The sequence below is a fragment of the Bemisia tabaci genome, chromosome 4, assembly GCF_918797505.1.
Source record: "Bemisia tabaci chromosome 4, PGI_BMITA_v3".
Taxonomy (NCBI): Eukaryota; Metazoa; Arthropoda; class Insecta; order Hemiptera; family Aleyrodidae; genus Bemisia; species Bemisia tabaci.
Genome location: NC_092796.1, coordinates 41,649,642 through 41,668,630, shown reverse-complemented (window position 1 = coordinate 41,668,630; position 18,989 = coordinate 41,649,642). Strand labels below are relative to the sequence as shown.

At 37.1% G+C, this 18,989-nt stretch overlaps 2 protein-coding genes across 12 annotated transcripts in view; one reads left to right on the top strand and one right to left on the bottom strand.

Annotated features, from left to right (window-relative positions):
* The window catches only part of rg (A kinase anchor protein rugose), a 466,509-nt gene extending 451,553 nt beyond the window's left edge, over positions 1-14,956 (top strand). For all 10 annotated transcript variants that reach the window (XM_072299875.1, XM_072299877.1, XM_072299878.1 and 7 more), the window contains 6 exons: positions 3,175-3,439; positions 6,429-6,596; positions 7,142-7,405; positions 7,692-7,888; positions 8,764-8,915; positions 9,713-14,956. In XM_072299875.1, the coding sequence (XP_072155976.1) occupies positions 3,175-3,439; positions 6,429-6,596; positions 7,142-7,405; positions 7,692-7,888; positions 8,764-8,915; positions 9,713-9,803 (1,137 nt within the window). In that variant the 3' untranslated portion in view covers positions 9,804-14,956. The remainder of the gene's footprint in view (positions 1-3,174; positions 3,440-6,428; positions 6,597-7,141; positions 7,406-7,691; positions 7,889-8,763; positions 8,916-9,712) is intronic.
* Positions 7,938-18,989, bottom strand: part of LOC109033570 (apyrase-like) — a 33,078-nt gene continuing 22,026 nt past the window's right edge. Inside the window, exons 10-11 of one of the 2 annotated variants that reach the window (XR_011899774.1) lie at positions 16,075-16,277; positions 7,938-8,510 (exon numbers count right to left, since the gene is read on the bottom strand). Coding sequence is in view for 1 of the 2 variants with exons in the window: in XM_019046243.2 (XP_018901788.2) it covers positions 16,126-16,277 (152 nt within the window). In the remaining variant the exon portion in view is untranslated. Of the gene's footprint in view, positions 8,511-15,866; positions 16,278-18,989 lie in introns of those variants that run through there. The other variant, XM_019046243.2, reaches the window with a different exon arrangement.

Here is an 18,989-nt window from a genome sequence, read left to right as displayed (position 1 = left end):
TCGTCGTAGTATTGCACGTTTATTTTAAAGCGGTGCATTAGCTACTATGGTCTTTAAAACCTCTCGGTAGTAGTTAGGTTACAGAGTTTTTTTTTAAAAAAAACAAAATTGGAACACATGCATTTGGAAGGCAGTAGTAAGAAGGAAGTACTATAAATCAGCTGCAACAGGACACATTCGAATTGCTTTGAGAGTCAGCGCCCTGTCATAGGGCTAAATTGCGAGACGCTCTTCAAAATTCCCTCGAATTTCGATGCACCTTGCTAGGATACAACTATTCGATCACGTGGGAGCTCGTGTTGCCTACACGGCGAATCGCAGGCGAACTACTAGTGCGTTAAAATCACATCTTAATGTTTGGTATAGGTGGATATTTTTTGTGTGTTCGAGCTATAAGATCAGGTTAATTTATCCATCTGTAAACCATGCTCATCCTCGGGCTGATACAAGCTGAATTTTCAAGTCTTTTTTCCCCCTTTCACTCATTTTTACACTATTTTTCCATCCATTCAATTTAACATTCGCCCAGTGTAAAGTAGTTATTGAATTTGATCTTCAAGTTACATCCGTATCCGTCATTTTCTTTTCCGTCGATTATTTTATTATCTATCGCTAGACAGCGAGATTGAAGGAGTAAGTCATACCTGCCATTTTATTTTCACTCTTTATATGGGCGCTCTCAGAAGTCGAAATAGTTGTATCAAAAAGACAGCGTCTAAAGCTTTTTTCTGTCAGTTTTGACAGATATCTTTCACTGTCCGTCGGTCAGCAGCACTGGGGCTAATTCCAAAACGCAGATAGCACCCTTCTCATCTTTTCTTCTCAAATACAATCAACAATTAAGAGTTTTTTATTTGTCGTTCCGACTCTTTTTTCCCCTATCTTTCCAAAAATCTGAAAGAAATGTAAATTCTCTGGATGTGTTCACGACGGTTTGTACGTTTTCTGATCATTGAGTTTCATAATAATTTCATGGTAAACTGGAGGTTTCCTCCTCTTAGACTTCGCCAACGATATTCAGAGATATTTACACCACAAGTGTGTAACGCGATGTTAATTTTGAAAACGTTTTCACGAGAGCTACCAGAGACAGTAGATTTAAGCTATTTGGAACTCAGGAAAATATTTTGGAGCTATGTGTGTACGGAAAAAGAGAAGAAGCTCAGTTTCCAACCTAAACGGCTTTCCACTCAAATTAAACTAAAGAAGAGGCAAGTGAGACAACTCCAAAAATACTGCTGAGGGACATTGGTAAGTTTCCCCCTCGAAAACGCAAATTTCAAGTTTTCTTTCTATTTAACAAGACAAATAGTAATCTGACGAAAAATTTAGGTTCGTGCACTTTAAGGTTAAATTTACCGTCTTTTTTCGTGTGAACTGTCACTCAGAACATTACTATCATCAAAGAACGAGCTCAACTTTGATTTCACTTTTACAGGGTGCTTGCCTTCAGAGTTTAAAAGCAAAAAATAATCAGGGAAATCGTATTTTCCGCATCATAGACTTTGAGTACATGGAAATTCCAATGAATTTTCGATAAATATGACATTTTCCCCCTTGCTAAATTTTACTCACTTAGTTTTTCCCAACAATTATGGCACGGATTCGTCGAGTTTCTCAATCAAAGATGTTATATTACTAAAGGAGGCCGTATTAGGAGGCCGCTCATAATACTCGAGGCTAAATTTCGGATTGTCAGATCTTCAACCCTCCTCAACGCTTTTGCGGTGTAAAGTCCCTATCCTTTAGCAGGTGAAAACGAAATAGCGATAACGCCTTCCTCGACCCCGCCCTTCCCCTAGAGCGTTATTTATTTTCTTCTTCTTCTTCTTCTTCTTCTGCCTTCTGAGATGCCTTCTAGAGCGTTATTTATTTTGTGAACGTTAATCTCGCTGTTCTCAGTTTTTTAATGAAGTAGTGAGTCCATAAAAGTCTTCAAAAGTAATGAGATCGCCAGTGTTGTGAACACTTCAAATACAAACAAAATTTCATGCTATTTCGCCCTCCCCTTAAAAATCATGGGAAAGTCAAAGGATTTTTCTCATTGTCGTTACGGACGAGACAAGCTGGAGACATCTGGACATATTAGTCCAGAAAAACCTGAAAGAACTTGAAGGTTTTTGCTTTCTGTCTTTTCCCATGAAGTTTTCAGACGCTAATAAAAATTAAAATTTTCGAACAGGATTTGGCCAGCGTGGAAGAATTCAATTTTAGGTTGTTTGCGCCATAAAGCTCTAGAATTTTACTCGGAGTCCGTCCGTACTCATCCACAAATAACGGGGGGCGTTAAGGAAAGTTTTATTTGGAAGAGGCGTCTGATGCCGCATTCGCCGCGACACGCGAGAGTCGAGTTCCATCACCACGCCCTACCTTACTCTCCTAGTGCAATTCTCTCCCGCTAGTCCACGCCACGAGCCAAGTCGCCTTCGCGTATTGAGCGCCTTCTATTTCTCGGCTAGCTTCCCGCTCTACGGCAGTCCAACGACTTGCAACCGTGTCCTATCTAAGCTGAAAGGTCGGGAATCCGCGCGTTTATGTCTATGAGTTTATTACTATATACTATTTTCATGATTCATTAGCCTGGAAATGTGTTTTTTAACCTGAAATCTCGAAGTAGAGGTCTGCCGTCTAAGGACCATACATCACTGGAAAAAAAGTCTCTTGGATCTAGACTTTTGATCCAAGAGACTTTTTTTCCAGTGATGTATGGTCCTAGAGTCAAGACTCTTCAAAAATTGTACAAGATGAAACACCCTTGATTCCATCGGATTTTTGCTTGAATCGAAAGGAAGTACGCTTATATTAAGAGTCTTGGCTCTCTGTTCAAGTAAAAATTCGATTGAATCATGACTAAACTTTTTTTTCTTTTTTTCTATTTTTTTCTCTTTTTTTCTATTTTTTCCTATTTTCTTCTTTTCTTCCTTTCTTTCTCTTTGCTTTCCACTACAAATGTCGACCTTCTACAATGAGAAATATATACTTTGTTACTGAGATTTGAATGAAGATGAATATACACACCGAGAGTACATTTTCTCGTCCAATTTTTTAAGAGTCTGGACTCTGGATCGAAGAGACCCTTTTTATACTATTTCCCTGAAAGTTCTTGATTTAGGTTTTGAAAAGCTGCGATAAATCCGTAGGTATTTGACGAATTGTTCCGATTAAATGTTTCAGAGCCCGATGATGTTCACGACGGTGGCGGACGACGTGTGCATGACGATGAAGTTCCAGTCGCACTCGGGGATCTGCCACCTCTCGGCCAACACCTACCCGCAGCTCCCGCTTCCCTCGGTCGTGTCCGTCTCGGCGAGCCTCCAGTTCGCCGTCAACAAGTGGAACTCCAACTACTCCCTCCTCGTCCAGTCTCCCAGCTACGCCGAGACCCCCGGGCCCCACACCGCCAACACAAACCTACCCCTCTTCATGGACCCCCTCCTCTGTAAGTATCAAACCTCGAGGTTCACCCACCGAGCTGGACAGATTACATTAAATTTTAATCGTCAAATTCAGAGACGACCCTCCATTATTATCTTGGCAAGGGTGAAAGCTTTCGATTTCGGGACTCTAGCATTCAACTGCTGACTTAACTAAGGAACAAAACACATGCACAATGCACACTGCACATGCACATGTGCACTGGAAAAAAACACATTAGATCTAGAGTCCAGACTCTTAAAAATATCGACAAGAAAAAGTACTCTTGATTCAATCAGAATCTAGCTTAAATTAAGAACCAAGCCTCTTAATTTAAGCGGATTTCGTTTTGATTCAAGCAAAAATCCGATTGAATCAAGAGTATTTTTTCTTGTCAATGTTTTTAAGAGTCTGGACTCTAGATCCAATGTGTTTTTTTTTTCCCAGTGTGGATACACAAACTGATAGGAGTGGACGCAAGGGGCGTAAGACAGTCTGTTGGAGTATTTTAGCCAACGTGCGTTAAACATTCAGCATAAAGCTGAAAATCTCAATACAGAGGGAAAAAACTCATATGAGCACAATTTTTCCTCAAAGAGATATGCTGTTTGGTGCAACGCTAGTTACGACCACTGCGCTGCACTGAGGATTGCCCCAACAAGGCCGAAACGCGCACCGAAAAAAAAAGGGAAGTTAAATTAACATTCTGAATGTAAAAAAAGTGTGCGAGAACTTATAAATGCTGAATTACCCGCCACAGCACTTAATTTTACATCTTGGCATTGCTGAAGTAACTGCTGTGGCAGGTATTTTAGCATTTTGTAAGTTCTCGCACACTTTTTTTACATCCAGAATGTTAAATTAACTTCAATTTTTTTTTCGGTGCGTCTGCAGTTGCCTTCCTGAATGGTCGTAACTAGTGTTGCACCAAACAGCATATCTCTTTGAGGGAAAATTGTGCTCATTTGAGTTTTTCCCTCTGTGTTAAGATTTTCAGCTTAATGCTGAATTTTTAACGCACGTTGGCTAAAAAACTCCAACATACTGTCAGGGCCGGATTGAGGGGGTGGCCACATGGGCCGCGGCCATGGCGGCAAAATTAGAGGGCGGCAAATTTTGCAATTCTTTTAAATGCTGGTACAAAAACATCGGATTCAGAAAAAAATTACAAACAAGAAAAGGTGACAAAATCTCTCATTTCCTAAGAGTTCATTAATTTCTAATTTTGGCGTATTTCGGCGATACAAAAGACTGCGCACCTTTAATTAGTTGAGTCAAGAGAGAAACCAAACACGTAATTTGGCCTGGAGCGGTGCGGCGCAAAGAGAAATGATGACGAGGACTTGAGATGAAAAGGAGAATCTCTCGACGCGGCGGTCGGCACGTAACACATATTAGCGCCTACAAGACTGCATGAATACTTCTCGCATTGCGTCAAACACAGGACGGTCAACAGCGGTCGGCGCGGCGTGAGACGCACAGTGCCTACAAGACTACATGAATACTTCACGCATTGCGCCAAACACAGTGTGGTCAGCGCGGCACGGCGGCGGCGGAAGTTAAAATTATTAAACCACATTTATGTTTGTTCTTTCTTAATTTTTTAGTTCATTTCTTACAAATGAAAGGCCTTGTCCCCACAGAGATAGGTTTACGGAACTGAACTTTTGCTAGTAGTGTTGACAGGGCTTACGCAAAAAATGTGTCCAACACGAGTGAACGCGTCTTATGCACCCTTCTCCCTCCGGCACGTTCACTTGATGGTTTTTATTGATGTTTCAAAATGAATGAGAAGAGGGCGGCATGTAGGTAAATCCGGCCATGCATACTGTACTATGTGCAGTGTTCCCGGGTGCTCCGTGTGCGAGATCCGTACGCTCTACCGCTCTCCGTGCTGCTATTGGCCGAGCGTCATTCTGTGACGTCACGCGTACGGATATTTTAAGATAGGGAAGCGTTTTCCCATAAGGTTTTTGTCCGTACGCGGTCCGTGTCGGTATAGGGAATGTCCGCGCGGCATGGATAAATCCGTACGCTTGGGATCACTGACTATGTGGGTGTTGAAAAACGTGGTCAATGGTTGGTCATGACGTCGAACATGACGTCATTTTCGACTTCTACGATTTTATACTCTCTGTTATTACATCGCCTCATTTTTTCAGCATAAAACATTTATTTCTGGAGATTTTAAAAAAGCACCTGTGTACACTGAGAAACTAGAGGCATGTATGTTGGTTCTAAAATGAGCCGAAGGATTATGGCTCCTCACTGCAAATCAATATTGTCGACTGGCTGTTTTCGCGTCTGAGTGATGCGTAAGATGCCTTTCTACTAATTGATGGAGCTCCTATTTTTGACATTTATACAGCAAGAAAATTGAAATAATTCCCAATATCACTTTACATTAAAAACTGTCCATCTTCGATGCCTTGTAACCTGTAACGGTCATTGCCTGTAGAAGTTTACTTCTTTATTTCGTTCGTTCTCTTTGATTTTCTTGTCCCTAAAGGGACGAAACTTAACTGGCACTAATTCCTGCACTGGATTAGTTTTATTAACCGCATAAAATCGGCAATTATTTACTTCAGGTTGTGAATTTGTTGTAATTGCATTACATTGAATTGCAACTTTATTTCAATACTTTCTTTGTATAATGCTAATTTGGGCCCGAGGTAATATCCAAAGAATTTACTACCTATGCGACTAGTTCTTCAGAATGATAATAAGTTAGAGAAAACTTCGCAAATTTAGGAAAGGGTACTTAACTTTGGTAATTAAGGGGAAAATCAGAAAATGTTACCGCATCAAAAAAAAAGAAATCAATTCAAATTTTCAAAACGATTTGCAAATTTTTCATCGCAGCACGTGAATTGTAAGCTGGATTAGGTAGAACCAAAATGTATGTTAAATTTTGCGACACTGTATTGCCGTGTACCTACCCTAAAACAAGTTATAAAGAGAGTCTTTTCATGGATTGATTTTGCTAACGCAAGTTTTATTGTTTTTTATTTCAGCTCAATCAAACAACAGTAACATTATAGCCCAAAAACGACACCTAGGAGATAATTTCAGTCAAAAATTGAAGATTCGATCAAACTGTTTCGTCACAACAGTGGACAGTAGATTTTTAATTGCCTGTGGATTCTGGGATAATAGTTTCCGAGTATTTTCTACTGAATCAGGTAAGATCTATTTTCGCCTGCTCCCAATTAAAGGGTACCATCGCAAAAAAGTTTGGCTTTTTGTGGTCAATGAATGCTCGGCCAGCATCAATTCTGAAAAAGGAAGTCAAAGTACTTTTTTTTTATCATTATTCATTTAACTGAAAATTCACTTTTATTTTTTTATTACTGGTATTTTATCTATTAGAAGCTGTTCAAAGAATGTGCTTTCAGCGAAGAAAGCTCATTAAGAGTTGAAAGGTGAGCGTTGAATAAGTTACTTATTATTGATGAAAGATGCATTTAGGTCAATTTCATGGATTCAAAATAAATGTACCTGGTGTGCATTCAACGTTTAGTGCGAAATTAATGCCAAAATCATACTCTCTGGAATATTTCCAAATAGTGCACCAAAAAAAGAGAAAAAGAAACGAAAAATAGATTACGTATTCCAAGAGGCATTTTAATTGATATCTGTCAGTCCAGCTCTATGTAAAAATGTATATCCTACTTAAAAACCAAGATCAAGTAAGAGTACTTCTTAACTCATTTTTTTTTCATTTCAGCAAAAATTGTCCAAATCGTTTTTGGACACTACGGTGTTGTGACTTGCCTCAGTCGCTCAGAATGTAACATCACCTCTGACTGCTACATTGCATCTGGCTCTGCAGACTGCACTGTGCTGTTGTGGCATTGGAATGCACGCTCTCAAACTATAGTTGGTGAAGGTGACATCCCAACCCCACGTGCTACACTGACAGGGCATGATAATCCTGTTGTCACTGTTGTCATCTCAGCTGAACTAGGACTCGTTATATCGGCCTCTCAAAGTAAGATTTTTTATTAGCATCCTTAATGTAATAGAATGAATCAATGAACTGCCATAGTAACACTATTTCACACTTTAAACACTCTTTTGTTTCTTCCTGCTCTCTTAAATCTGATGAATAATACTTAGTCAAGTTGTTGCTAAGGCCCTCAAGAAACTTTTGAAAAACTTTAGTGACAAAGGAAAGGAGAAAATACCCGTGGTTTTAAAGCCTCTCAATTTTGCACTCCCCTCCCCCTCTTTTCCTGTAACCTCATATTAATGCTTTCCACTTTATCTCAAAACAGATGGACCTGTATTGGTGCACACAACGTTTGGTGATTTGTTGCGTTCACTCGAAGCACCAGTTGGATTCAACAGCCCTGAATGTATTGCCATGTCTCGCGAAGGCATCATTGTTGTCACATACGAACGTGGTCACATTGCTACCTTCACAATCAATGGGAACAGAATGCGACATGAAACTCACGCTGATAATTTACATGTGAGTCGTAATTACACTATTATCTATTTTTAATCAGCAGCCTCAGCAGGTTTTGATATCCAACTTGAGCAACCTTGACCAAATTGCACTTGCTCAGGAAAGTACGTCATGTTTAATTGTAATTTGAAATTGGTGATTGAGGTAACTGAAAAAGCAAAGGATAATGATACTCGTAATTAGGTTTATTATTTAATAAAATGAAACAAACGAAGCAAATACAAAATGAAGCTTGGTTGGATAGTACTTGGAAACAAACCTAATTCTTTGACTTCTAGCCCTTGTGTTCTGTGTTCTTTTTAACTAAATTAAAAAGATAATCTGTAAGTATAAAATTTGATGTAAATAGAGAAAAAAGTAGTGTATATTCTGAAGGAAATATACTAAAAGGGGAAAAAAACTGAAAATGCATCATAACAAATAGATAATTCAAGGGAGTATTTCGATGCTGACAGTGGCAAAGACGAGTTGCGGTTTAGGTAAATTGTTTTGCTACTTAAAAGTTTTGAAGATAAAAACAAATGAAGAGTAACTGGTCGAATACTCAAAGACTTGAACTCAATACCTACAACTGCCTTAAAATTGACTGCTTCAGTGCAACTTTCATGTAAAATGAAACATAATCCTGTAAAAATATAAACATGTCGGATTAGTTTAACTTTCAGAGAAACCACAATAAAATACCCTCATCAGTTTTCTTTTAGTTTAGAGACTGATTAGCATTCAAATGAGCACTGTGGCTGAGTTATAAATTTTGTAAAAATCAATGGGTTGTTCGAATCAGGACACCTTTTTAATGAAACTTTTTTTAATTCCATAAAATTTTTACATACATGTACTCCTTTGTAGTTATAATATGATGATCTTTGTTTTCACAGTGCATGTTACTCAGCCGTGATGGAGAATATTTGATCACTGGTGGTGAAAAAGGAATCGTGGAAGTATGGAGAGCTTTCAATCTAGCTTTACTATATGCCTTTCCTGCTTGTGATACTGCCATTCGTTCCATAGCTCTGACTCCCGATCAGAAGTAAGTACTTTATTTTGTAACAACTTGTTTTCATAAAAAAAATCCATCATAATTTTATAATCTGGGAACTAAGATATAAAAAAAAAACCAACTATACTTTCTCCACACACCAAACTCCACGCGCCTAGTATTACAGATTACCAGACTTGACCTAAAATTTTTAAAGGTGAATTTTTTTAGTGTACCCTGTACCTATTGCTACTGATTTTACTAGCTGTATAAAATTTTAGATTCAATCCAGCAGACATGGCACATGTGAGGTTTCTTGACAGTAACCATCCTCTGATTATTTCAACTCAAAAAGCATTTCCCCTTCAAGTGTATAAAGACATTCCAATAAGCAATAGAGAAAGAGAGGTAGAATAATATATACATAAAGTAATATAGTTAGTAATATTTAAGTGCTGACATAAAACAGCACTTAAATATATTAAATTAATAGATGAAAAGAAGATATTTATTAATCATTAGGTGCTCATTGTTGATAGGTTACTTTACTCCCAGTTTAGTCTGTTTTGATGTTTATTCACATCATTCTGTACTTTTATTTGGGAAAAAAAACTCTTAGGTAAGGAATAATGAAACCTCTCTCTGCTACTGCTTATATGTATTTACCTTTAATGAATAATAATTTCAATAATTTTGATAAATAAGAAAACTTTTTGAAATCTCTAAGAGAAAAATTACGGTCCGCCCAAGATTTTGTCTACCTCTATTTTTCACCAGAAACTCATCAATTTTAGCCTCTCTACAAAATTCTCCAAGTTTCATCTCTAATTTTCTCCCTTTATTTTCAGATTTTTACTGGCTGGTCTATCATCAGGCATGATTGTAGTGTTCCATATTGATTTCAACCGGTGGCATCATGAATTTCAACAGCGCTATTAAATATTGGGGGCAAAAAAGCTTCTTTGAAAATGAGTGAACTTATTACGTAACAAAATCAGTGATTACCTGTCACCAGAGTATTTTAATGAAACATGAACCTTTTCTTGAAGAAAAAAAGCTCATGCTTGTAATTTTTATAGCACATTCCATAAACTCAATGCCTTTAAAATTTTGAGATGATTTTTATTATTTATCTTGTAAGATTAGTTTTTAAACTACTTTATCTTGATACATTCCCATGAAGTTTTAATTGATTAATTTTGTACCTCAATAGTACAAAATTCACTTAGGTCTGCAACTAGACACCGATTGCAGACTTTATTCTCTCCTGATCAGACAAAGTTTTGTAAAGTCACCCCTTCTAGTGGAGGGCTTTCCTGCATTCCGAAAGATTTGAATCTTTTTGCCAATGTTTGTGCTGTATCGACTGTGAAACTGCAAGAATGCGTATCTTGGTGGCGATGTTGCAGACTTCTTGTCTGTCATTCTATATTTTTGAAATGTAAAAATACTGAAATTTATTTCTTAAAATTTTTTCTCTCTGAGTGAAAAATAATCTATAAAAATTTCAAGAAATGGGTTGGTTTGTCTCTCCTCCATAAGGTAGAATGAGAAGGAATATTTTGAAGCACTACAAATGACATCTGCATTCCTACAGTTTCACTGTTGATACCTATGGGGCGCCAGTCATCCTGCCCCATGGCTTTAGGTTTTGGTGAATCAAAACACAACACCTAAATTTTAATCAGTAACCAATTGCGTGATCTCCAATTTGTACCTCGCATGCTAATAATCTAGTAACCTATATCATGTGAAAAACATTTTCCTAAACTGAATTTTTGAAAATGAATGTTACTAAAGACATTAATTTGATGAGTTTTGGCTGTCATTTGTTATTCTTAGTTCTATTTTCTAGAGGAAGAAGTACTTTTGAATAAATTCGGCAAAACTATTGTGAAGAGAGAGTAAAATTTTTAAGGCTACAGTATTATTGAACTCTGGGAAAAGATGCTGAAATAGTGCATTTAAAACTAAGGGAGCAAATATCAAAATACCAACTGATCACTTTTGCCATGAGTATAGCTAGATTTTTCTCAGGGGACCTTGTTTTCAAAACCTTTTTTTTTGAGGTTCATATGCGATGTACCCTGAAACAGCAGGTTCGCAGTTGAAATAGTTTTGAGTGGATTAATTTTAAGGAAAATACTAAGAATTGTATTGTTACTATGTGATGAAAGATAAAAATGAAGTTGAACGGATTTTTAAGTCGCTTCAATGAAGGCTAATTATGATTAAGCTGTTTTAGTTGAATCTAGTGCAATAGTTTTACGTGCTCTTAAAATATATGCCTGCTATTTTTAGAATGAGCTGTTCAGTAATCAGTAGGTTTATCAAGGCAGAGCATGAAAATGAAAAAAAAATGTTGTGTTTTTGTGTCTATGCCAAGCTTGGCTGTAATTTTATTGCTTGAAATTCGCTCAAAGCGCAAAAGTAGAGCTGTAGTGCCTCTTAATTTATCCAAGTCAAACGGATGCTTTCGTATTTTATGCTAAACTCTAGTGCTGACGCTAGTTCTTTGCACAGAAGCTGTTTACTCATTCAAACAGCGCTCATTGGATTCAGTTGTGATTTCAGGCGCTCATTTTGATTTCAAATTAATTCAATGCATAACTTCTGTCTTTAAAAGTAAAAGCTCATATTTTTTATGTGGACGGAGGAAGAATCAATCTTTATTTTTGAACTTGAAAATATCGGAGCATTTCCAGAAACCAGAGTTCAAAGTTTCCTCTGTCACTTTCCATAGAGAATTTGTTTACATTTTGTCGTAGATCTGCAGTGGCAGGAAAAAATTCCTATCACTGGTAGTAAAATTTCCTTATCTTCAGTCAGATTAAAATTGAAGGCAGTCGAAAAATGTACGCGCAGTTTTGACCATTGTTAAAGTTAGATGACGGCAGGATCGTCCATGTCTCCGGATTTTTCTGAATGAATAAACTTTCTCATAATATCTGTGCTACATTCCTTGGTGAGCACTGGAGCTTAAATTAGTGCAATGTATCTTCATAAGTAGTTTTTGTTAATGTACATAAAATTATTTATTACTTAGTCTCTGGTACTTTCTCCTTTTAGTTTCTTTTTACAATTGTTCATGCTTGTAGTTTCTTAGATGGTATTTTTGTAAAATTTCATTTCTACATGTATGAAATTGTATGTATGTATTTATGTACTTTTAATTTTTACGGATTTGTCGTAGAAATTGTGGCTATTTCTAGTGATCGTATTCCATACCGAAACAAAGTAACGCTTCTGCAAAATATTTCTTTGAAGAGAGGTGCTAGTTCGGTGAGGAATCATAGTTACTAATTTAGATAATTCTTCTTTCTAAGCTTTGCTTTTAAGGGTTTTGAGGTGTAATGTGGCTTCAAAATATTGTTGTCAAATTATATTTTATATCGCATGTGCCAATACGTGATTCATTCTTGCACTAGTTTTTTGGTTACTCCTCTCACCCCTCAATTGAGACCCTCCTATCCTTAATTGTAAATAAAATCTCGAAAATGAATATTTTGCGCTGGTCAAAAGTCGGCTCTCAAACATGATGTGGCAAAAATGCACCTATGAGAGGTTTTCCTCATTTTGGAGTTTTTCAAAATCCAAAATAAGGTAACTCGAAAAAACTTTTCATAAATGGTAATAATGAGTCTTGTTTTTGAACAATTTAAACCCTTAAATTTTATTTTGCCTCTCACCAGACGTTTTCTGTCATCCATTTTAATTATTGTGTCTGTAGTGTATTGAATACTGAGTAGACATTCGGTTTCAAAGGAGAAGATCTCCGTTGAATCCAATAAAACTTTCCTCAATGCTGTACTTACGCCGTATTGTTTTTTGGTGATACCTTTTTAATTGATCTGCCTCGGTGGCAGTTATTTTATGTATCTAATCTAACTATAATTTTTAATCAATCAGATTGAAGTTGCATTAGGATTCTCAACAGCACTTGTCAAAATGTTGTAGTTAATGATAACTTTCAATCTAGTAGAACTTTTCTTGAAAGGGTAACCAAGCTGTGATGCCAGCATTATCATTAAATCATTATCATTAAATTGATGGAAAATCTGTACTTAAAATTTTATGGTAGAACTGTGACTATTTAAAGTTTCTTTTTCATATGCCCCCGCAATTAATTGAGAAATCGTAAAGTCCTTTGTTTTTCCCTTAATATTGATTAAAAATGAATTAAAATGATTTAAGAGGAGATTAGTATGTGCTTAAGGATTAGGGAAAGGAATCGTCCCCCTTCCCTCCCCGTCCAAATAACATGAGAACTTTACCCAGGCTGAATTTTTACTTTTTGGAAATATGATAAAAAAGGCAACGTGAAGTTGCGATATTCGATTCTAGGAAGGTCACTCATGTTGTCAGATTTTCTATTCTTATTTTTTTGTTGTTAGTTGTCTGCTTTGAGCAGTAGGAATTATCTCTAAAGAATTTCAGTATTTGATTACAATCCAAATTCATCCCTCCCTCCCAGCAATAAAGCCATCCCTAAAAGTTTTAAAGTAGTTTTAAATAGTGTTAGTTATTTATATTTTAAATTGTTTTTGTCTTGTTATTTTAATGATTTTATTTCCTCTTTTAAGTATGAGTGTGCTAGTAAATGTACTTAAAGAGCAGAGTCATTTTATATTTTATCTGTGTTTCCACTGTTTCTGTAATTAGTTTGTCCTAAACTTTTAATTTATTCATGCATACATACTAATTGTTTAAGTAGCCAATTTTATCCTTGAGTCTTTTGTTTTTTAATCACTGTGAATTTAAACTTTAGAATGTTTGTTATTGCAGTCCTGTCATTCGTCCAAGAAAGTTTCCTATTTTATTGTACAGAAATGAATTTTTAAACTTTATCAAACCGATCTCTTGCTTTAATCCTAAGCATTTGAAATTAGAGGCCCTTTTCAGAAATCAGTTCTCATGTTCCAAACTTCGGTAAATTTCTCTCCAAGAGGTGTATATGGCAAAATCAATTCTTGTGAATATACATTTTTTTTTATTAATTGTATCGCATAAATCAGCATTTTTATCAGAATAAAATAGAATGGATTTCTTGTTGTGGAAATAGGATGTTGGTTTCTAATGATCGAATTCGGCTCTGCCAGAATATATATTTTCATCCATCCTTGTCCATCTGTTGGCTTCTCTATTTCTTATTGAGATACCTCGTTTCATGCCCTCAAACATGAAAAATACGTAAAAAATGGTTGCTTTAAAATACAATAAAAAAGTACACTTTTCTACATTTAATATTTATTCAACTGTTGCATTATGATAATTTTTGCAAATCTTTTTAATCATATTTTGGCAGGAAAACAAAGTAAATTGTAAACAACATTATAGAACTGTAATGACATAGGAGATTCAAATATAATTTGTGTCTGCACTGTTTCACTGATGTTACTTGACAACATTTAGTTTGTATACCACATACAAAAATATAGTCACTCAAAGTGAATCATAAGTAATAAAAGAGAAATTTTTTCAATTCCTCGTCTTATCATAAACTTTATATCAAAAGGTTTCAGCGTATTGACAGATGCCAATTTTTACAAAGTGCTCTGTGTTGGTTACACCAGAAGTTAACAAAAAAATAAATGCAACCCTAGGTCAACAATTTTTTTTTCTTTTGTCCCTTTTCTATTCGTGATTCAAGCAAATCATGTTTTCTATAAAAAAAGCAATACTTATCCCTATTCCTCGTAGGACTGCCCTTTTGTCTTTTGTTGACCATTGTACCCATAAATTTTGATTTTGTTTAAAATTTTCACTTCTCTTTCAACCAACAATGAGAGCCTGTGCAAAATTGAACCATACTTAGTTAAATGTAAAGTGAATAATTGAAAATTAATTTGAATTATTGTTGATAAGAAATCTGTAGATTGTTTTTTTTAAGAGCTTTCAGCCATATTTTTATTTGTTAGCGCAACATTTACACCAACAAATCCATTGCGTGGATACCATTTGATTTTTGACTCGTTCCAAAAAATTCTGGAGAGTCCAAAGTTAACTGTATGACACATGCTTTCGAAATTTATGTTTGTATGTATTTATGTAATTACAAGAGTAAAATATAATTTCGGTTTTTGAAATAGTTATTTCTGCTGATTTCCATCACTCCTCCCTCCCCCTCATTACAAGTAAGAACTGACAAAACTAGGATAGAGAAAACCAGGGTGCTTTGCATGTTATGTGTATGTTTCAAAGTGGAAGTTGCAAATCGGTAGCCAAAGTGTGAAACCACGTATGTCCGTTGTCTGGCGGACTTTCTCTTATACTTTATTTTTGTTTTGGAAAACCAGCCAACGTAATTTCTTGATTTTTTTTCTCTGTGAGCAGACTACTCTTGTATAGTTTAAGCTATAAAGTTGGCTTTTTTTTATTCAAAGAAAAAAAATAGGAGCGAAAATTTTGAAACACCACAATGGAGAAAGGTACGTGGTTTCGCTCTTTGGCTATCAATATATCCTATACTTAAAATAAATGTACCATAATATTAATAGATTTCATAGCCTTGTGAAAGCTCATGAAACATTCCGTTGTAATTTCCTTTCTCTCAGACAATTCTTTTGTTTCATACCACCCTGAAAGAGAGTGAACAAAATGTCTGTTGATGGAATGTATGTGTATTTATCATTTCTCCAATCTCTGTCTAAACTCCGAAAATTTCCCATGCCTGAGTGAATTTGAATATCTTTTTTTGAGAGAAAAAAAAATCTTAATGGAAGAGAATAATCCAAAAGAAGATTGTAATTAACCTCTCAGCAAGCAGTCAGAGTTGGCATTATTACTACGTGCTGCATTCTGCATTTTAAATCCTGTGATCTACCAGCCTTTTGTCCTGTGAGCTCAGCCTAGGAAAATCGTTTATTTTATCCTTGAATTTTATAACATTATTCTTGAAGCGTTAAACTCAACTCAAACTTTTTCGATTCTATATTGCCTCCCAAAAAATTAGGTGGTTACAGCAGGATCATGATCCTGGATTTAAAAACATGATGAGTTACAGACATGTCTGTAACCCATTTTTGACTTTGCTGTAACTCACTTAGTACAACTGTCAAAATGAAGGAGCTCCAATTCTCAGTTTTCAAGGTTCAGTCCTTCTGCTTAAACTAGTCCCTATAAAAAATGGTGGATAATGAGGTAAAAATTAACATTATAACAGGAAAAATACAACACTTTATACTGGTCAGAGTTTATTGAAGGATCGTACCATTTGTAACAGAGAATATATCATACCCTTCATGTCCAATCATACCCTTAATCAGGGATATACTTCTAGATCAAATCCTTTTGCTCTTTTCATGCGCTGTACATACTCAGGTGTCAGTTTTACAGAGACATTTTCATCCAGTTCAAAGATCAAGGGGCTAAAAGTTTTTATATAGTTCATAAAAACCTCTACATCCAAGTTTCCTGTAAAATGAGCAACGTTAAAAGTAATTAAAAACCTCTATTGATGAAGTATTGGAACAAAAATAAATATGAGAGATATCTAAATTGAGGAGCTTTCTGGAAAAAGGGCACATAGCAAAAAATCGCATAAGAGAAAAATGCATTTGAAGTTTCCATCATTATTCTATGGCCACTGACCGTGACTTACGTTCGAAATCGGGAGTCCAAGATGCGATGTAAGTTATCATCAGTGACCGGAATCATCAGTGACCGGAAAGTAATGAAGGAAACTTAAGATGCATTTTTCTCATACGCGCTTTTTTGCTATGTGCCCTCTTTCGGAAAGCTCCTCAATTATTCTGCGAGGAGAACACTTGTAAAGCACGGCGAAACGAGTCCTAGAGTTTCCGTAACAAAAAACGAGAAATGAAACTTTTCATTGACGTACCAAAGACGTATAGGATTCTGGAACGGTTAAATTGACTAACTTTTCGGAGTCAAAATTGAAAGTTCTCCATTGGGCTGAAAAGTAACAAGCCCCAGGGCCGGATGTACCTACATGTCGCCCATGGGCCGCCTGTATTTTGCCGCCCCCTTCTTATTCGTTTTAAAACATCAATAAAAACCATCAAATGTACAAGCCGGAGGGGGAGGGGTGCATAAGACACGTTTACTCATGTTGGATACATTTTTTGCGAAAGCCCCATCAACACTACCAGCAAAATTTGCGCGAAATTTAAGTTCCGTAAACCTATCTCTGTGTGGACAAGGCCTTCCATTTATAAGAAATGAACGAAAAAATTATGAAAGAACAAACAAAAATGTGGTTGAATAATTTTAATGTGCGCCGCCGCGCCGCGTTGACCGCACTGTGTTTGACGCAATGCGTGAAGTATTCGTGCAGTCTTGTAGGCGCTTTGCGTTTCGTGCTGACCACATTGTGTTAGACGCAATGCGTGAAGTATTCATGCAGTCTTGTAGGCGCTAATATGTGTTACATGCCGACCGCCGCCGCGCCGAGGGCTCCTCCTTCACATCTCAAGTCCTCGTGGTCATCATGCCTCTCTGCAGGCCAAATCGCGTGTTTGGTTTCTCTCTTAACTTGACTAATTAAAGGTGCAGTCTCTTGTATCACCGAAAGACGACAAAATTAGCAATTACTATACTCTCACGAAAAAGAGATTTCGTCGCCTTTTCTCGTTGGTATTTTTTTTTCTGAATCCGATTTTTTTCATACCTGCTTTTAAAAAAATTGCAAAATTCGCCGCCCCTTAAATTTGCCGCCATGGGCCGCGGCCCATGTGGCCACCCTCTTAATCCGGGGCTTGTCAAGCCCCCTTGGAAATATCCCGCTGAGTCCGATTTTCTGGTTGAAAATACTCCCCAAGCTCACTGGAGCTCACAATCAACAGAGAATGGGATGCGTGAGAAACGGTCAAAAGCAGTCGGAAACGGTCGGAAACACTCGTTTCTCGGCTCGGGGGTCTCCAGCGAGTCTCGGGACCATGCGCAATCGATTCTACACCTTGAACTACGTAGGATTTGACTCTAATCTCGAAATTTTTTTCCCCGACCAAAATCGTGAAAAATCGACAGGGGTACCATGGACTAACTTTTCAGGGCCAGAATCGAAAGTTCTTCGAAAGAGTTGAAACCAAGCTGTTTCCCTTGGAAATAACCCGCTAAGTCCGATTTTTTCCAAAAAGCTCCACGAGCCCGCTGGAATGCGTCAGCGACGGAAAACGCGCATTCGGTGAACTTTCAAGAACTATCGAAAACGTTCGATTTCGAGCTTTTCTCGGCTCAGGGAGCCGCTGGGAGACTCGGGACCATGCGCAATAGATTCTACACCTCGAACTGCGTGGGATTTGACACTAATCTCGAAATTTTTTCCCCCGACCAAAATCGTAAAAAATCGACAGGGGTATCATGGACTAACTTTTCAGGGCCAGAATCGAAAGTTCTCCGATTGTGTTGAAATTAAGTTATTTCACTTTGGAATGAACAACTGAGTCCGTTTTTTTTTTTTATCTAAAGTGCCCCTGGTCTAAAATGACTAGGATGCGTGCGAAACAGTCAAAATTATCTCTCCGCGGGAACCTTGCGATGACGCGGGAAGCCTCGAACTACTAATCGCGAAATTACGCACGTGGCCACATTAAAAGTTAATTAATGTCGATGGTATTTATGTGAATATCATAATATTATAGGCATATACCTGTACCAAATCCATGTTGATCACTCCACCATGACGCTCGAAAATGTACTCGTATAGTACCCAGGGCCGGATTTACCTACTTGCCGCCCATGGGCTGCCTGTATCTTGCCGCCCCCTTCTCATTCGTTTTGAAACATCAATAAAAACCATCAAGTGAACGTGCCAGCGGGGGAGGGGTGCATAAGACGCGTTTACTCGTGTTGGACACATTTTTTGGGAAAGCCCTGTTAACACTACTAGCAAAAGTTCACGGAACTTTGCGCGAAATTTAAGTTTGGTAAACCTATCTCTTTGTGGACAAGACCTTCTATTCATAAGAAATGAACGAAAAAATTATGAAAGAACAAACATAAATGTGGTTTAATGATTTTAATTTCCGCCGCGCCGCGCAGACCGCACCGTGTTTGGCGCAATGCGTGAAGTATTCCGACAGTCTTGTAGGTACTATGATTTTCACGCTGACCGCTGCTGAACGCACTGTGTTTGACGCAATGCGTGAAGTATTCACGCATTCT